The 20,282-nt window shown below is 38.3% G+C and overlaps 1 protein-coding gene across 5 annotated transcripts in view; it reads left to right on the top strand.

Annotated features, from left to right (window-relative positions):
- The window catches only part of IARS1 (isoleucyl-tRNA synthetase 1), a 239,037-nt gene that overhangs the window by 154,103 nt on the left and 64,652 nt on the right, over window positions 1–20,282 (top strand). For all 5 annotated transcript variants that reach the window (XM_054035752.1, XM_054035750.1, XM_054035749.1 and 2 more), the window contains 2 exons: window positions 5,949–6,096; window positions 13,124–13,244. In XM_054035752.1, coding sequence (XP_053891727.1) covers window positions 5,949–6,096; window positions 13,124–13,244 — 269 coding nt within the window. The remainder of the gene's footprint in view (window positions 1–5,948; window positions 6,097–13,123; window positions 13,245–20,282) is intronic.

Below are 20,282 nucleotides of genomic sequence, written 5' to 3'. Positions count from 1 at the left end.
TAAGGGTATACTAAAATGTTACCATGAAGTTAGATTGATGGTGAGTGTGAACTGGCGTCAGTGATTGTGGAGTCTAACAAAAATGCTAAGAATTTCAGAACTACATGGCAATAAAGGCAATGAAGATTTAGTGGCCAAGAAATGCAGGTCTAAGGGCTGTCTACACCATGCAGCTTTTAGCGACAAGGCTGCCTTGTTGCTAAACGTCAGCATGTGTAAACACTTGGTTTTGGTACTTTTGCCGACAAAATACTTCCAGCCCCGCAAGCCTCATTAGCGTTGTCAGCAGGAGAGCGCTCCTGCTGACAAAGCCATGTTCACATGGCCACTTGTGTCGGCAAAACTTTTGTCTTTCGCGGGGGGGCTTTTTTAAGTACCCATGAAGGACAAAACCTTTGTCGACAACTTCACAGTGTAGACAAGCCCTTATAAGAATAAACGATTAATAAAAGTATGCAAGTTTTGTCCCTTTATTTGGATTGGTTCCAGAGTAATCAATTTCTTCCTACATTACCTTGAAAGTAATGTTTCACTATTGTTAATATAATCAAGTAACCTAAGCCCCCATCTGCCAACACAGGTAAACAAATAGACTCAGCCACTCCTGCTGAGTGTCTGCAATTCTATCACACTTTTTTTTTTTTTTTTTTTTTTTTTTTTTAAATCAGAGGGCAATAGCTTCTACAGCTGAGCTTTTGTTTGCTTCACTGAGGCCTTATCCCTCAAAGTTCAGACTGGTATCCTAGCAATACAACTCTGTGAAAATGTGCTATTTGCATTTGGCAACTAATTTTCATGGCATGAGGTGCCAGAAGAATAAATTGTGTATTCAGGAAAGAATATAGCAGTGTTATTGTTAATTCAGAGGTCGTCCAAGACATACATCTTTATCTCCTTATAGAAGATAGTCCATTGTGCAACAAAACCAAACCCCTATACTTTATACCACTTACCTAGACAATGTTTAACCTCAAGTATCATCTGCTGTCTAGGTCATAGAATCCTAGAATATCAGGGGTGGAAGGGACCTCAGGAGGTCATCTAGTCCAACCCCTGCTCAAAGCAGGACCAATTCCCAACTAAATCATCCCAGCTAGGGCTTTGTCAAGCCTGACCTTAAAAACCTCTAAGGAAGGAGATTCCACCACCTCCCTAGGTAACCCATTCCAGTGCTTCACCACCCTCCTAGTGAAAATGTTTTTCCTAATATCCAACCTAATCCTCCCCAACTGCAATTTGAGACCATTACTTCTTGTTCTGTCATCAGATACCACTGAGAACAGTCTAGATCCATCCTCTTTGGAACCCTCTTTCAGGTAGTTGAAAGTAGCTATCAAATCCCCCCTCATTCTTCTCTTCTGCAGACTAAACAATCCCAGTTCCCTCAGCCTCTCCTCATAAGGTCTATCTTCTCTCACTCATGAGATAGGAAGGATCTCCAAGAAGATCACCTATATTTTCTTCTCTAGAAACCAGAGGCTTTTGATGATCTGCAGTGTGTTTTTTGAGACCGTCTCATTAATTCCAATCACTGTAAACAATCAGTCTTTCTCATACTTCTATTCATAACGAGTCAGGCTACTATTCACCATGATGTCTTGCTCACACACCAGGGTGCCAGGTTTGCAAAGACCTACGGTGTAGGTGTTTAGGTTTGGGATTTTTTTTCCCTAGGGGAATTGGAGAAAAGTTGATAACTGTCTTTTTGTGTCTTGGGTTGGAGTCCGAGAGTCCTATATGACCAAATGTTCAATGTGGAGACAATACAGGTGTAAAATGATTAAAAATGTTAAGTCCTGTAAAAATAGGTAAAGCCAAAGCACAGAGAGTTTTGTATGGCTATAATATGGACCATAAATGTCAAGGTTGTAAAAGTTAAATCTACTGCTTCGTTTTAACTCTAAGACAAAGCTTTTTCCCCCTCCTTGCACACAGAACTGATGTAAAAACACCTGTACACAACATTAAATACCAAATACATCTGAAGCAAGTCAGATAATTTTCTGCTTCAGTAAACACAGGCCACGTTGATTTTGAGGTAAAGATATTATTGCAAGCTGAGCAGGCTCAGTATAAACTGCTTTAAAAAGGCGTTTTACCATAAGCAAGTGTCCTTAAAATGACTGAAAATAAAATAAACTCTTGTTTTGTGCTAGTTTCTTTTCTTTACATTCAGAAGCATTTCATTCTGACTAGCTTTAAAAACAAATTTCATTTGAAGATGCATTTAGTCCATAACAGTCCATGCTTCTGGTACAATAAATAATTTATTTACAGTGTCTTCAGTGTCCTGTAATTACACAGCTGCCAGTACACAAGGACACCAGATAAAACCAAGAGAAGTGCATGTTTTCTGAAGCCTGCAGACAGTAGTGTTTGTTACTTTCCTAAGTTTATTTACAGGCCATTTGCTGTTGTGGTAACCTTGGAACACAGTGGGTAAAGATTTAAAATGACATTTATGTAAAATAAATTAGGAAAATGTAGAGACGACAGTATTATTGGTTTGCAGTGTCTGTGTTATACATTATTGCCAGCCCTGAAAGTTCAAAATCTCCAGTCACACTTATAAATCATGTGAGACTGGCTCACAAATTATGAGATTAAAAAATTATGTAGAGTTTTTGGTCTGTTTGAAGATCTTTGTATTTCCCCTCCCCACCTCCACTATATGTGAGGCAATTAGGGTCGTAAACTCTGCCAGATTTATTGAGTAAGGTAGCCTGGATCTTCCAGCTTATCCCCCATTCTAATGAATTAATTTTTGTGTCATTCTCCCCTTTCTCTTCCCCCGCCCCATGTCCATTCTGCCAGGCCTGGGTGGGCAGCTGCCTGGGGTCCTCTTCACTCCCCTCACAGTGCTGGTCCCTGTGGGTACTTACTGTGGGTGTGCATGTGCTCCATGCCCCTCAGACTGGAAACTTTTCAGTAGCAGTGTCTGTTGGTCCATGCCTGCTCCCTTTGCTGCCTTGTGCTCCCAACCAAGGGTATAAGGGGCATCACGGACCAACCACCTTGCTCCAGTTCCTTCTCTAATGTGAATAGAAGAAGGTCTGAGCTACTCTTCCTCAGGAGGCAGGAAAGTGGGTGACTGGGCTGAAGTTTGTGAGGGGACTGGAGCTTCTTGTATCACTTTGAGACTGGTTCCAGATCCAGCCAAAATCCTGTGACTTGAGAACAAATCGCAAGAGTCAGTGACAGCAAGTACAAAGACTTGTACAATGAGATTTGCTATACCAAAAAATAAAAAAATTGGAGGTCAAATTGCTGTTTCATTTATTTAGTAATTAGACCTAATACTGAACTATTTTACATTGCCACATATAAGTCATCTAAATTCAAAAGAAAGTTTCTTTTATTTTTAAACATGTATTGAAGTCCAGCTTTTAGAGTTGAATGTTAAATTCAAAGTAGTACACATTCCTGTACTGCTGACATTCATGCTTTACCATCTATTTGTCCGAACAGCTGTATTTCATGTATTATGTTTATGTGAGAAGGTCTTTCAAGAAGAATTCATGGTCCAGTATTTTTGAATGTATTCTGTCAGCCCAAGTTAGAGTTTTCAAGTGCCCTAAAGGAAATCTCTGTATTCATTAGTTTAGAAATTTGTGTTTTAAAAAGTTTATAAAACATGACAAATTGAGTTCTGAAATAAATCTGTTACTGACCATGTTGAAATCTTAAAAGAAAACCTTTTTGGCAAGTTGAATGAAGTACTACATACATCTTTATTTTAAATAATTGTATAGGTTAAGTTAGCTGAGTGAGACACTAGTTCTGACCTACAGTAGTCTCTGTTATACTTAAGCTAGTAGAAACCAAGTTGTCTTTGTAGTTTAAAATACTAGCTTAGGGCAGTGCATATATAAGGTTTTAAAAGATAAATTTTTTCAAACCGAATTGGATACATATTATGATACACTGAAAAAAAAGGTAAGTGAATATTGTTCTCATTATTACTGCAAAAATATAATATATATCTATTTCTATATTTATATTTGTGTGAACTACTCTTCTCCTTTGCAGCAGATTTACAGGCTAGAGACTTTAAATCTCATTCTAAATTATTTCAGATTTCACTGCTTACTTGTAGACGTATAGTAATTTTTAACCAAACACAGAAACATTATGCATTATTCTAGGTACCGGTGTTTTTATTTGGTACTTTAAAAAAAAAATGTTGGCATACTGAGTGCCTGGTGGAGGAAGTTGACTTGTTTTGTTCAGTAAGGACACCTTAAGTTCTGTATTGTTGGCTCTAGTGGGGTAACTGGTTAAGAGGAATAGTGGCTCAATTTGACTTCATGTGGCTATGGAAATGGATACTCCAAAAACAGGCACCCACTATCCTGTCCTTAAGATGAGATAACGGGGGGGGGGGGGGGGGGGGAGGCAGGAAGTGAAAATCCCTTGTCTAAGCCAACGTTAAAAACTCTTATTTGCTCTTCATGCAGTATGGGAAAATCTCAACTGGCAGCTCTTAAAGTAGTCTGTTCTGACTGGCAGAGTTGAGCAAATAGTGGGAAGATATTTTCCCATCAGTTATGTTCTCCTTAATGACTTTGCATCTCTTGAGCCACACTATAGGAGTTGTGAGCCTGCCCATGTGGGCCCTGAATCTTTTTGTGCAGTACTGGCATTTAGCCGGCATGTGCATAACATCCCTCAAGACCAATATTCTATTGAATCAGGTTGTAAATACCTGGTTTCCACCATGTCTCCATTCCTTTCTAACCACTAGCCAGTGCGGTCCTGGTACCTTACTCCCTCTACTTCTATGTGGGAAAGTTAGCTTTTTGTTACAAACCTTTCAATTTAGTTAATAGGATTAGTACAGGGAAAGTTGTTGAAAATTTTCTTTGTTTTTTTCCTCCTTGTTATCTGACTAAAATATACCGGGGGCCTTGTCTATTGTAGTGGAGGCAGAGAAAAAGGCAGGGATCAGTTTCCCTTCCAAAACATCAGTGGGATGTTTGCATGGCTAATGGTTTTCAGTGCTTTTGGGAAGGGCGCTCCTCCAGGGGATATGCTGTTTGTGAAGTCATCTCTCCCAAGATCCAGAAAGGAGATTGGGTCAATAGGGTTGTCTTTCTAATTACATGAGACCTGTTGGCTCAGGAGACACTGATCTGAGAGAATGCTTCTTGGACCAAGTAGATCCAATTTGAAACCTTCCTTGGTATTGAACTTGGGATCCTTTGGGCCCCATGCTGTTAGAGGAAGCCCTAAAAACAAACCGTTCATCTAAGTAGTATCCATTGCTAAAGGACGTAAGACTTTCAGATTGTGCCAGAGAAGACCTCTGTCTTAACATGGATTCTTGAAACCTAGAACAGTCAAGAGACACTTTCTGAAGGATCCAGCAATTGACTCTGGCCTCAAGGCAGCCAGCCTTCTTGGATTCCAGGTGCAAGCAGGAGCGATTCTGAAAACAGGAGTGGCCTTCCTTCCTGCTGAGCTGATTGGATCACTCCTCAGCATCAGGACAGCTTTTGAATAAGTCACAACAGCAAGAGCACTTCTCCCTTATGGACTTTAAGGAGAGGATATATTAGTATTCTGATTCATATTTGGTTCTTAGTCCTGACTATTTTCCTTCTGAGTTCTACCATGTTAATACTGGTAGTATTCTAGCTGGAACAAGAATATGACCAGGGTACAAACCTTCACATCTTCAGCATGCTGTACCTACTTACAATTTTGTCTTTTTATGGATTTTCTTTTCTGTGAATCCATCCCCTCTAGTGTTTTTCTAACACTGTGGCACAATGTTTGGAATTTGCTATGGTTTGTAAAACATTTTGATAAGTATTTGCAGGTAAGCTTTTAGAGAATGTAATTTTTTCTGTTAAAATGACAAGCTTTCTAATATGAGTAATAGAGACCATAGGGGAAATGTCATTAAACTTCTTCCTAGTTGACCCTATTGCACTGTTTCTCTGCAGGCTGTACCTCATCAATTCTCCTGTGGTAAGAGCAGAAAACTTGCGGTTTAAGGAGGAAGGAGTAAGAGATGTGTTGAAGGATGTCTTCCTGCCCTGGTACAATGCGTATCGCTTTCTCATTCAAAATATTGTGATCCTGCAACATAAGGTATGAAGTTTTGAGACACTGAGAAGGCAAAGACTAGTTTGTACACCTGGTACTATTTCTTGGTGGATTATGTTATATTAATAACATGCCCTCTTGCCACAAAGCTAACCCCACCCCCTTAGTCTTCTTTTATTTTCTCCATACCTTCTCTTGCTAAGCTCCTTAAGCCTGGAGTATGGTTCTCTGACCCAGTCCACCATGCTTCCATCCTGTGCTCCAAAAGCATGAGCCATAGTTCACTGAAGTCAATACAAGTCATTTGCATTGACTTCAACTCATTTTGAATCAGACCCCAAATGCTACAAACGCTAATCTTCCCTTCTAAGCCATAATGAGTGCATGTATGTGTATATCAAGGAAAATAGAAGGTACAGAGGAAGGATAAGGATAAAAAATGAGGTTAACTCTCAAGTTGCATACATCAGCAGCCAGAGTTAACTTACTGCTGTAGCTCTTTAATCCTATTCTTCCCACTCCTTATGGCTTGGCTACATCCCTGTCATAAATTACATTGTAAACATCATTTTTAGTTGTCTGTAAAGCACTGTGTAGGTTTATGATGTTATAAAGGAGGTGGAAGTTTACTGTTGTCTGTAGTATGTTAGCTTTCTTGCTCTTACAAATATTATTCCTTTTCAAGATATAAACATTTCTTACAGTACAAAGGTGCTTTTATTTGGTTTTGAAATAAACTTTATGCTATAGCAAGGTTATAGTGTTGGAACTGAAATAGAAAAATTGAGCTGTGGAGTGAACCTTCTGTAGTACATGTTCGTTTTAAGCCTGGCTTCAAATCAGATCAATGCTGCTAGCATCACATTTCGACGAGGAGTAAGTTCACCAACCAAACACTAACTACTGAGGACACCAGAGTTAACACCTGTGAAAAAAGTTCCATGAGGTCTGTTGGTCCTTTGAGAGCAGATTTCTGTTTTTCCTTCAACTAACTTTTCTTTCCTTGGAAGGAACTGGCTCATACTACACCAAAAACAGAACTTTGTTTTAAAATAAAATTGGCTTATCCCATCATTCTGTTAGATTTGTAGTTTAGTTTTGAACATTCTTGTTCAAAATGCTTGGTTTTTAAATCTTTTTGGAGTGTTGTATTTTCATGTGAAAAATGGGAGCAGCTCTGTGGTGTGAACTGGAACTTCATCTAAAAGCGAAAGTTAGTTCCCACTGATTTAGTTGCTCTTTATTTCTGTAAATCTAACGCATCTGTACACCAGATTATCCTAGTGCTTCTATTGGACTCTGGGATCAGGAGTTGGTTTGATGTCAGGACCTTATTTTGAAGAAATTGAACAGTGTTGGAAATTGCACCATACCCTGTCTTGCACCCTTGTTCTCGTACCGAGCCTGTAAATCTGTCCCTAATTGAATAATCTGGACATGTTTTCTAGTTTAAAGGCAGCAACTGCCACAAATCCATCCTCGCCTCCTTGAGCGCCAGGGCATGTTTTGCTTCATAGCTCACAACTAGGTAATAGGAAAGGAGGGTTTGAAGCTTTAACTCTCTCATCTTGCTGACTTTTGACTTAAGTTTGGAGTGATAATTTCTCAGAGCTTCAAAAGCACTCTTGATAGCATACGTACCAAAAAATCAATGAAGTCACCAATAAATAATAAAAAAAATTACGGAGAGTAGTCTAATCCTGAGAAGATTAGACTACTGTAAGAAGTCTCATACTGGGTCAGACCAAAGGTCCATCTAGCCCAGTATACTGTAAATCAGTAATACTGAATAAAGAAATTCATCATTCCTAAAAAAAGTCACACATGCCACCTAAGATAACTGCATTCACTGTAGATTTGCATAAAAATATTTAGTAGTCAAGAATACTTGATACTAGACATTCATGTACAGAAAAGGAGGAGGGAGAAAAATTGTTTTTCTTAATCTCCGAGGATAGGACAAGAAGCAATGGGTTTAAATTGCAGCAAGGGCAGTTTAGGTTGTACATTAGGAAAAAATTCCTAACTCCCAGGGTGGTTAAGCACTGGAATAAATTGCCTAGGGAGGTTGTGGAATCTGTCAATGGAGATATTTTTAAGAGCAGATTAGACAAAGACCTGTCAAGGATGGTCTTGATAATACTTAGTCCTGCCATAAGTATGGGGGACTGGACTAAATGACCTCTCAAGATCCCTTTCAGTCCTATGATTCTATGAATCACTTAGCAATAGGAAGAGGACAGCACCATGTATAACCTATATTGCATCTTTGTAAAATAGTTACTATCTGCAATAGGTCTTTGAATGTAACCAGTAAATGTCAAGAGCTAATGAAAGACACTGGAGTAAGTGATATGTGTTTTGAATGCTTCCTGTTAATCCACAAAAAAGATCAAAATGTCTTTCCTCAGCAACACTATTATTTTGCCAGATGTTGAAATTTTTACATATGTGGAGTGTGGGATCCTTTGAAAGCAATTTCTTCCTTTCAACAAAGTCATCATATAACAAGTTACCACTTATTAGTGCAGACATTTCCAATAGGCTGGAAACTCAGCAAAAACTAAGCAAAAAGTTCAGACCTTGTAGTACTCTTGAAATTATGGTAGCCACTATTAATAATCACTTTGGAAGGCTGCCATTTGAAGTGATAATGGCAGCAGACTTCAATAAATAGTTGTGCAAATGGTTTTATCTTTTTAGTAGTAATCTTTTCAAGGAAAGTTTGGTAACTACCTTATAATTAACGAGGCTTTTCTGAGGATCCTCACAGCCTTCATAAGAAATTTCTCATGTTCCGTAAAAACATTAAATTTTTTTTTTCACCTGTGACCATGGAATTAGCTGAAATGAGCTTTGCAGCCAACCATTTTGTGCTGTCATCCCATTAGATTTTTGCAAGATCAGCAGAGCTGGGGTTAGGAGACGTATGTAGAAAACCTGGACCCTTCAGCGAATAATTTTTTGATTCAGCAAATGTAATTTTTCTTTGAGTCAATAATGAAACAATACCTCAGCATAGAATTAGAAGATAATATGCTGCTGAAGGTGTTATTTTTGAGTAAGACCTAATATAGAGGCTCTGGCCACTTGTTAATTTCATTATACTTCCTGTAAGAGAGAAATAGCTAATCCCAGTGTCCTGGCTGAAATCTGGTAATTACGTTCTGCCCCTTAAAATTGCCATTGCAGTTACAGTTGGGTAAATTATTGTTCACTTTCCCTACCCTGAGTTGTTGTGTAATCTTGTTGTGCACCATTAAGCAGCTTGCACTTTGCACCACAGAGGGGGTTGCATGAATAGTGGACAAAGAGATCCATATGTAGTTTCACTTGTCCGGGGAATCAGTGGAATCCCAGTTCAAAGATGAGCTCCTCAACTGAGGGTATGCCTACATTACAATTAGACATCCGCGGCTGGCCCGCACCATTGACTCAGGCTTGTGGGGCTCGGGCGAAGGGGCTATTTAATTGCAGTGTAGATATTTGGACTCAGGATGGAGCATGGGCTCTGGGGTCCCAGGCCTGAACTTTTACACTGCAATTAATCAGCCCCTTAGCCCGAGTCAGTTGGGACAGGCCAAACGTGGGTTTTTAATTGCAATGTAGAGAGGCCTATGGCCAGATGTGGTGTACTGAGTTAAATTCTAATGGCTTTTGCTTTCCAGCCTTTAACAGCCTTGATATGGTATAGGTTGGGACTGTGGCCACACAATATTGCTTTAAGTTTGCGAGAGAGAAAAGGTGGGTGAGGTAATGTATTCAGCTGTAAGATTCTGAATACAAGGTGGAACAGATTATTTAGAGTAAGTCGTTAACACATATTTCAAGGGACAGTGGCCCATTAATATCCCAGCAGTCATAGGGGGAAAAGGGAGGGGGGGGAAAAAGCCAGGAGCAGGGGATTAAGTGGGTTACAGATAGTTGTAATAAGCCATACATCCAGTGACTCTGTTCAGTCCATGATTTTTAGTGTCTAGCAAAGTGATAAAATTAAGGTCCCAGGCTTGTCTTGTGAAGGTGTAGTACAGGATTTCTTTGAGGATGAGGACTGAGAGGTCAGACCTAGAGTGACAATTGTTCACCCACAGGTGGTATGGTGTTTTTGTCTTATTTTTCTGTGAGAGTTCATTCGAGAGCATAGTGATTGTCTGGTTTCACCCACATTGTTAGTATTGGGGCATTTTGTGTACCTCGTCCAGTGCACCACATGCAGTGATAAGTATGTGTAGGATCTCTGGATCTTGAAAGGTGTGTTGTGGGGGGGTGCTGATCATCAGCAGTGGAGAGATGTCTGCAGGTTTTGCATCTGTTCTTCTGGCAGGGTCTGGTGTTGCTTTGAGTTGGTGTGTCCTGGTCTGTGGGGAGCCTGTTGGGGGCAGGGGGTCAGGGGGAGGGATAACTCAGTGGTTTGAGCATTGGCCTGCTAAACCCAGAGTTGAGTTTAATCCTTGAGGGAGCCACTTAAGGATCTGGGGCAAAAATCTGTCTGGGGATTGGTCCTACTTTGAGCACGGGGTTGGACTAGATGACCTCCTAAGGTCCCTTCCAACCCTGATATTCTATGATTCTATGCTTCTGATGATGAGGTTGTTTAAAGGCCAGAAGAGAGCGTTCAGGAAAGATTTCTTTCAGGGTGTGCTCCCTATTAAGTATGGGTTGTAATTGTTTGATACCCAGTATGGGTTTCCAGTGTGGGGTGGTAGGTAACAGCTAGTGGTGATGGAGTTTTATTTATGTATTGAAGCAGGTTCTTTTGGATTATTTGTGTGGCCCGTTCCTTGATACAATCTGCTTCTCTGGTGGAGTGTCCTTGTTTGGTGACGGTGCTTTTAAGCATGTTAAGGTGTACATCACGGACTTTCTCCTCAGAGCATATTCTATGGTATCTGAGTACCTGGCTGTAGCTAAGATTTCTTGGTGTGTTTGGGGTGATAACTGGATCTGTGAAGACAAGTATGTTAATCCGTGTATTTCATGTAGATAATTCTTTTAAGTTTGCAAAGCAGTTTGGGATCTTTTTGGATGGAAGATGCTGTACGTGAGATACTATTTCTTTACTATACCATTACAAGAAACCTTGTGACAAAGGCAAGCCTCCTATATAGAAGAAATGTATTTCAGTGGCATTTGGAAAGAACAGTTCTTATTATTAGGAAGCCTACTGTAATTACTTTCAACAAATAACAGAAGACTTCCTATTTCATATTTTCTAAACAAGATGCACTTGCTTAAAGGTCACATAAAAACATGTGTCTTACCATGTCTCTTGCTAATTCTATGGTTGGATAAGTGTGCCTGAAAATTAGTGCAACACATTCTTGTCCATTTTTTTCCTTGTCTTCAGACCTAACCCCTCTCAAACTGTGATTTTTTTTTTTTTTTTTTTTTTTTTTTTTTTAAATTAGATTTTTCAAGAATGAAAATCCTCACAACAGGGATAGCAGGCCTTTAGGGAAAACTTGTAGGGAGTGGTATAGGGGATTCAGTAGGGATCTCCACTGATCATTGTTTAAAAGCTGCGCAGTTAGAAGTCAATGTGATATTCTCCCTCCCTCCCTCCCTGAAAGAGCAAAGTGAATGGATAGATTACCAATTTAGCACTTATACTTCTAGCCTTTTCCCACCTTCTCTTTTGCAGTGTATAATACATTAGAGTCCAGTGTTCAGGGGCAGTGGACAGTGCTGCCTCTCATGAAATGCTAAATATGTACAGTAATGACATGATGCCTGCCTAAAATTCCTCCGGCAGTTCCAGTTGGGTTTGCTATCCTTTCCACCTACCCTTAACAATTCTTTTGGGTGTGCTGTTGAACAACTGCCGCATTTCAAAATGAAAGTTATTTATATACATCTCTACCCCAATATAACACAACCCGATATAACATGAATTTGGATATAACGCGGTAAAGCAGCGCTCCAGGGGGCTGCGTGCTTCAGCGGATCAAAGCAAGTTCGATACAACGTGGTCTCACCTATAACGTGGTAAGATTGTTTGGCTCCCGAGGACAGCGTTATATCGGAGTAGAGGTGTACATGTCCTATATCTATCTATATAATTTTCACTTATGTATATTTTAACACACACACACACACACACACACACACACACACACACACACACACACACACACTCAGAGTCAGTAAAGTTTGTTACATGCTTTGGATTCCAGCTGGATGAAGGGGATGTAAAATCAGTATCATTAGCCTGTGTTTGTAAATTGTGATTAGACTACATGTAAAAGGTGTAAAACATGGGGTTATTGAATTCCTTTGTGTACTGTACTACTATTTCTGTATTCTAATAAATACAAAAAACTGATCCCTTTTGTAGTTTACATTGTTGTGTAATGAAACAGGGATCAGTGCAAGTCAGTTTATCTTGGCTTTTTCTGTTAATGTGTCCCAAGAACAAATGTGTATCTGACACTGAGTACTCTTACTAACCAATGTAATGGAGAAGAGCCTGGACAGGAGGCTTTTTTCAATGGATAACAAATGGGCTTTTAAGGTAGGATGGTCATGGGAGACTTGGATTCAGTTCCCTGCTTTACCACAGACTGTGATCTTGGGCAAGACACCAAGGCCTGGTCTACAGTGGGGGGCGGGATCGATCTAAGTTACGCAACTTCAGCTACGTGAATAACGTAGCTGAAGATGACTTACTTAGATCGACTTACCGTGGTGTATACTCCGCAGTGAGTCGACTGCTCCCGCTCCCCTGTCGACTCTGCCTGCGCCTCTCGCGGCGGTGGAGTACAGGAGTCGACGGAAGAGCGCTCGGGGGTCGATTTATCGTGTCTAGATGACATAAATCGACCCCCACTGGATTGATCGCTGTCAGCCGATCTGGCTGGTAGTGTAGACATACCCTTAGTCTCTGTCTCAGTTCCCCATCTGTAAAATGAGGTTAAAATGGCACTGACCTAACTCTCAGAGATGTTGTGAGATAAACACATTAAAAGATTGTGAAGCGCTTTGAGATCTGATGATAGATGTTATTTTATAGGATTTAATGCGTTCAAGCATTGACACGCTATACTACTATTCATTTTTCCAATGATGTTTATAGGAAGATGGAAAGGAATTCCTGTACAATGAGAACACGATGAAGGAGAGCAACAACATCATGGATAAATGGATTCTTTCCTTCACACAGTCACTCATTCAGTTCTTCAAGGCCGAAATGGCAGGTATGTGCATCTTTTGCTTTTTGTTTCAGTTCAGAAAAAGATTTCATTTGAGTAATTTTCACTGACTGGTGACTAGGGAGGGGCTTGCACAAAGGATGCATTTATCCAGGGATTTTCAGATTTCAGATCAGACTGCATGAAAGGGGCAAAAAAATCTTAAAACAGTAACACAGGGAAATGTGCAGCTACAGAATATTAATTTAATTGATGTACATGCAATTCTTGCTGTTATAAGAACTTAGTTCTGGTGATACTGTGGCCTTCAGCCTGGAGTAACTTCTCCCACAATGAAGTCTGTAAGATGACCACGGTTTTTGAAATACTCACATTCATTTCACAGTGCTGTTGAACTCGCCCATCTGGGCTCAGTAATAAAAATTTATTGAGTTTACCTGGTGCAATAGAACCTTTCAGAGATTTCGGGCAATTAACAAACCTATTATGAAATACTAATGAATCTGGAAGTAGTGATTGAACGACAGTCTTAAACAAAAATGCGTTCCTCCTCCTCACCCCAAAAATTGAGAGTTGTGAGGAAGATCAAAATGGTAAAAGATAATTTCAGCCAGATAAAATAATCTTGAGAAATAACCATATTGGGTAAATTTCATCCCACACTGGGCAAATCGCTTGACATTGTTTCTTAGGTCAGTAACCCTCTTGGATATGTTGAAGAGAATGGATTTCTCTAGTTGCGTCTTAAATCACAGCACCATGAACACATACTATTTATCATTTTTATGGCTTATTTATATAAAATATCTGTTTCATGCTGTCACATCTCTTCATATGCTCATGTTGTATTGGTGTGCCATTTAAATGTAGGAGGAAGGTGCAGGAACCCACTGAAGCAAGTAGTCTGGTGCAATGAACTATATGCCCGTGAGTCAAAGCATATTTTAAAGGGCACTGGACACTTAGGCTATGTCTACACTGCCCTGTAGCTGGAACTACAGAGTTGTGAATAGCAGTGCGCACCAAAGTGCTGCGCTGTGGGCTCAGACTAAAAGATTCCTAATTCCTATTAAATATAGTCTTGTTTGAAGAAGATTCCATTAATGCGAACTAGGAATATTTCAGTTTGTGCCCACAGCGTTCACACGCAGAAGTTACAGTATTGCGCTTTGTTGAATACTACTATTGGCAGCCCTTTAGTCCAAACTGTGGGTCAATGTAGACAAGCCCTCAGAGATATCTGCAAAGGAGGTTGGCTTTCACCATCATAGCACTTGTTAAATCCCAAGAACTTTAGCATAGCTTGGAAGCCTATGAATTCTTCATTTGTCCAAGAAAGTATTCTAGAAATCCTACACTGAATTATTGAGGCTGCAGTTATCGGAGCTGTACACTGAATTAATTCAGCTTATGGTAGCAGTAAAGATGTTTAGGGTGTGGCACAAATTGCACTTGAGGGAATCTGGTACACAACTATTCCATTTATTAGAAATCTGTTGTAAAGCTCTGCAGAGGCTTTCCTCTGCTTCTATAGCTTCGTGAACTCCCTCTGGTGGAACCTTGACTGCCACGAGGACAGCTCTAATGAATTTGTTCCCTTTGCCATGGTAAAGCGATTCTTTCATCATTGCCATGATGAAATAGGCTTATTGGTTGAATATCAAGTTCTGAAATTGTGACCAGAATGGGAACAAGCCTCATGTTTCAGAGCTCTGAGTACGTCTCCGGTTAAAAAAGAGGAAAGACCCCCTAGGGCCATCCTTTCCTTGATTTGTAGAGGAAAGAATGCAGATATCTGGGAGAAGAGTGTAAAGTAAGTTTTTTTTTCTTTGTATGGTATCGTATTTGTGCACACATTGAATAGGAATTGGTTAGAGTTCTAAAGAGAAGAGTGTTGATAGAAAAAAGAAAAATGCGGGGAAGAGATCTCTTCTTATGCATCAGATCTCTCCACCTTGGGTTCTTAATGGGGAAAAAAAATCTAACAAAGAATGAGAGAGGTGTTATTGACTGGCTTTATAAAAAAGAAAAGTGTGTATTTTGCTAAGAAGAAGAAAAACTTTCACTTAAAAGAAAAACATAAGAAAAAGGAAGTCAAGAAGCTGCTCTGCTGTAGCAATATATTGATGTTAGATGCTAATGTTTATTTTTAGGCTGGATGAAAGTATGTTACATTCCCCTAATAAGTATCACATCTCATGTTGAGGTGAATGTTGATGAATGTAATATTTTTACTTATACTTCTGCATAAAACATCTGAATCCATTTAATTTGCAAATACATTACTGGATTTCACCAGTTTTACCTTGTCATAATCTGCTGTACTTTTCAAAAAAAATCAGCTTGGTTTTTTGATGAATTTTCACATTTATACTTTTATATAATCAATTAGATCAAAGAGGTGAGACTTCAAAAATAATGAACAAATAGACATAGTAGCATTTATAGTTGAAGAGTGACTGGAACTAAACTTGATGTATGTCACGATGGTCACTCTTGGCAATAAATGCCCGTGACGTCATAGTTACTGTGCTAAAGATCTAACTAACTACCTGGATAAGAATAACAGAACACAGAGGAACCAAAATCAAACCAATTACAATGGAATCCTTGTACTTAGAAAAACTGTGTTGAACAACATAAGAGGCTATTTTATGTGTGTGTGTGAAACATTTTAAAAGGGCACGAAATACTGCACTGAATGAAAAGGTAATTCACTGCACTTCAGCTTTATTTCTCTTTTGGCAATTTCTGTATTCAGAATATAGCTAAATTTCATATCAGTTGGCCACCTACAGTACAGTATCTACTTGTAGTCCTAAAGCAGCATTTAACCCCTTGATAACAGCTAAATCTGTCCACATTTTTAACCAGCAGTTTAGGTAGCCAGCATCTAGGCTAAATTTGATTCAATGACGGTTGTCCCTATTTTGTGTCATACTTAAATTGGGTGGCATTGGAGAAAAGGGAAGAGAATAAGAACACTCCAACTTCTGGGTGATTGGAGCCTAGAAAGAGTTATGAAAAGTTTATAGGGTAAGAAGAAAGTTGACTGAATGTCTCTTGACATGGGAGCACTCCTACGGACCTGTTTAGAAGTGGCGCAAACAAGTTCATTAAAATGTGGTGGTGTTTTTTTCAGTGACTTAGAGCAAACTCGGTCACTGGAAATATTTGAAATAGCTTCAACTTTTTTTTTTTTTTTTTTTTTTTTTTAAAGGGAGAAAATCATGCAAGTGCTCTGATCTTAAAAAGTAGATCAGTCTGGTTCCATCTTATTTGTGTGAACTAAAATGTCACATTTTTAGAAAAAATGGGAATAACTTGTATAACTGCTAGTGCTTTAAAAACAAACGGTTGCCACTGTTAGAGCGGGAGCCATTTTTACCACCTGCAGTAATTTAACTTATTGTAGTATTTCCCAGTTTATACCTTGGTAAAAGTAATATTGTGGTAAATGTTTTATTGACACCCAATGAATATTCCCACTCCTAGTTGCTCACCAGGGTGCTGTGCTGAACCAAAACTTGGTTCCTGCATGCTCTTGACTTCCTGGAGCTACACAGAGTATAGGCACTGTCTCTCTGGGTCTGGGTCTCTAGGCACACACTCCATATCCAGACCCCATGTCTGGCACTCCTGATGGCAGTGGAGACCCTCCAATCCAAATGCCTAGGCCCTGAAACTAATCTCCCCCAAGTTTGTCGAGAAGCTGCTGCATTCGCCTAGAGTTCCACCAAAGCCAGGATCTGTAACACAGGTAACCAAACAGTATATATTGTTGTAGCTACAATATAGCCATCAACGCTGCATAATATTGTTTGTTTTTAATGCACTTACGAAGTTTAAACTGGGTAGTACCAAACAACTGGCCACATTGCTTAACAAATGCCAAATTAAAATTAACCAAGTTAAACAAAATTTTAATCAATAAAAAAATGTTTTATAATGAAATTGTTGGTTAAACTTTTTTTAAACTTATTGTTAATTTTAATTTAATGTTTAACCAAACATATCATATTTATGACTGATACTTGCAAAAAAAAATTAGTATATTATAATACACGAATGATAGTTATATCCTAATTATTACAATGAAATAATGTGGTGGTATAAAAAGGTTTAATGTTGTTGTTCTTTCATACTTTTGCATGCAAAAAATGTTTTTGTTGCAACAACAACAAAATAAAACCCCAAAATTTAAAAAAAAAAAAGTGGTTAAGTGAAATAAAACATATAACCAAGAGACAAATAATCTCAACATTGTTATGTATAAGCATATAATATACAATACCTTACAAAGGTTTAAATAGATAAACTACTATACAATGAATTAGACATTGCTGTTTAGGGCGGGTCCAGGAAACCTAAGGGTTAAAACTATTAATTAATCAGTACTTAGTTGACACCAGCATCGACCAATAAGGCAGATGGTCACTGAAAACTTACCCATTTTTAAACAGAATAAATAATACCTAGAAAAACTACTTGAGCTAACCTTCTTTTAGCTAAATTACACCTTAACTTGCCTATAAAAATAGTTTAATTAGGCTATGAATGTTCAGGGGAGACACTTTTGGCTGTTAAAAAAACAAACAAACAATAATGATTTAACAAAAAATAACAACAACACATGCTTTAATTACCTAGATAAAATAAAAGGAAATTATAAACATTTTATAAGGAGTGAGTTTAGACACTTTTACTAAAACGGTGAATTAAGACCTGTAATAATAATCATCACTGCTATGTTGTGTGTAATAGAGGCTGCTACATTTATTTATGTATTTATTTATATATAAATATTTATTTATTTATTTATATATAAATAAATATATATATATATATATTTATTTTGATAGAGGCTTCAGTAAAGCTTTAGTACATCCTTAAAAATGATTTCTGTAGAAAGCAAAAAAGTTATACATCGCTGATTTCCTTTATCACAGCCAGGGTGTGTCCAGAATCATCATTAACTTGATACCAATATTTGGGATTACACACAATAGCCAATTAGCTACATTAAGAATATATTCTTTAACAAACAAAACTTTAAACCAAACAAATTTTGTAGGTATGGTAAATTAGTTAATGCAGTTGTGTAGCAACAGAATATATATATACACACATAATACTTTAATTTACGTAAGGGTTTTACTTTTGATCCTTTTCCTTTCTCCATGCTGTCATATGTTACAGGTTAGAAGAGTAATGAGCAGTGTTCACTTTACCCCTTGCATTTATATTAGGCATATCCTTGTTTTAAGGTTACCTTATATCTTACTGATATTTTTGAAGAATGCTAAATTAAATGTCCCTATATGACAGTTTATTTGAAATAAATATTGTAACTTGGCTTTATGGAATACCAATTTTAATTTCATTAAGCTGAATGTAAATGCAAAGCAATTTGCTTGGTCGGTTTTTATTTTGTTTTAAACAGATACAGACCAGGGAAGTTGCTCCCCTTTTTTATATACAGCAGCAGATTGGGTGCTGGCCTAAGAACTTAATTTTTTACTGATTTCTGTCAGCTTTGACTAAAGAAATCACTCTAGCAGAGCTACAATTTAAAGGCACAGAGGTATATATGCCTAAACACCCTTGACTTTAATTTACTTTAAAAAAAATCATTAAGGCAAACAGATTTTTATGGAATCCTTTTAAAAGATAAATTTTATCTTTTATTTATTTCACACACACATTTTACATAAATCTTTCTACCTACCTGACATGGAGGTAGAAAGATTACCAGTGAGTGATCGAAGGTTTGGCAGATTCCAGGAACTCTCCGATGGTTTACGAAATACATAGCTACAATGCCTTTGTGAGCAACTAAGCTTTTGTTATCGTTTGATAAATAGAGGTTCCTTCTTTCGGTCCTTTGAGACATACTCATTTGACCATTTCTTTGTATCATTATTTAATTTAGTCTCCTGGACTCTTAACACATTATTTTGGTGGAAGTGTCCCTTCCACAATTTCCCGGTTAAAGGCTTTCAACACACTTTCCTTAATCCTCCTACAGGGAGTATCTGTGGTTCTCTCCCTCATTGACCTTTATAACAGGGAGCACCTTACAGTGCCTCTCCCCACTTTGACCGGTTAACAACCTAAAAAGAGGGCCAGCGACCAAGGGACTCCATGCAATACCCTTGATCTTCCATCCGTGTCACAGTCCAGAGGAGTTTGGGGGATAATCAAGGTTAGCTCGTCTGAGCCTTTCAGCTTACTAATGGGTTGAATTGTTTATTAGCTCCCTCTACCATTTACACAGAGACCTCTGATTCATAAGTGGGTGCATTTAATATGTAGTAGTATGTATTTAATAGCTAGCTGAAACATTTTTGGTTGAAGCATAGTTAATATAATCTGTTTCAAATGTACAATCGATGCATACTTAATCATTTTACTGTTTAGTTGGATACTGGGCGTACCACTGCCCTGTAGTTCATGCTCCATTATTTTAATTTACTGTAGCTAGCAAGCAAGCAGTGAGTCAGTGGCTAAAAATAGGTTGGTTTTTAAAATCCAAAATGTGAATTTGCTGGTATTCAGGTATAGTCTGGCAAGCCACAACAGCAACGTAAATGTCACAGACAAGCATTAATGCTTGCGTCTGATGTCTTAAAAAAGCTACAAAGCAAATAATAAAAAGAATTTACCCGTCAAAGAGCACAATTTCAAATGCTACTTCCATAGCTCAGCTCCCAATACCTTATCACTATATTGTAGAAAGGAATATTCCATTGGGTTCTCTCTGTTTCTCCTACAAAACCACCCAGAGAATTGCTGAAGACTTTTCCAATCTGGTATAAGTAGGTATAGTATTATAGAAAATAAGTAGTTAGGACAAGCTTATGTTGAAATACAGTAGCATTTGCAGTAGAGAGAGAATTGGTTTCAGTTTTGTATTTACTGGATTTTTGTTGATTTGTGTCACAATCTAAACTCTTTCTTTAAGCATAGATTTCCCCCCCCCCCCATCTCTGCTCATTAGAGGTGCAGAACTGGAAAAATGGAGATGAATGGCCACTATTTGAAAACAAAACAAAAAAACAACCAAACAAACCCGAAGTTGTT

Source organism: Malaclemys terrapin, chromosome 7, assembly GCF_027887155.1.
Source record: "Malaclemys terrapin pileata isolate rMalTer1 chromosome 7, rMalTer1.hap1, whole genome shotgun sequence".
Classification (NCBI taxonomy): domain Eukaryota; kingdom Metazoa; phylum Chordata; order Testudines; family Emydidae; genus Malaclemys; species Malaclemys terrapin.
Note: the sequence above shows the minus strand (reverse complement) of the source record. Positions and strands in the feature narration are given on the sequence as shown.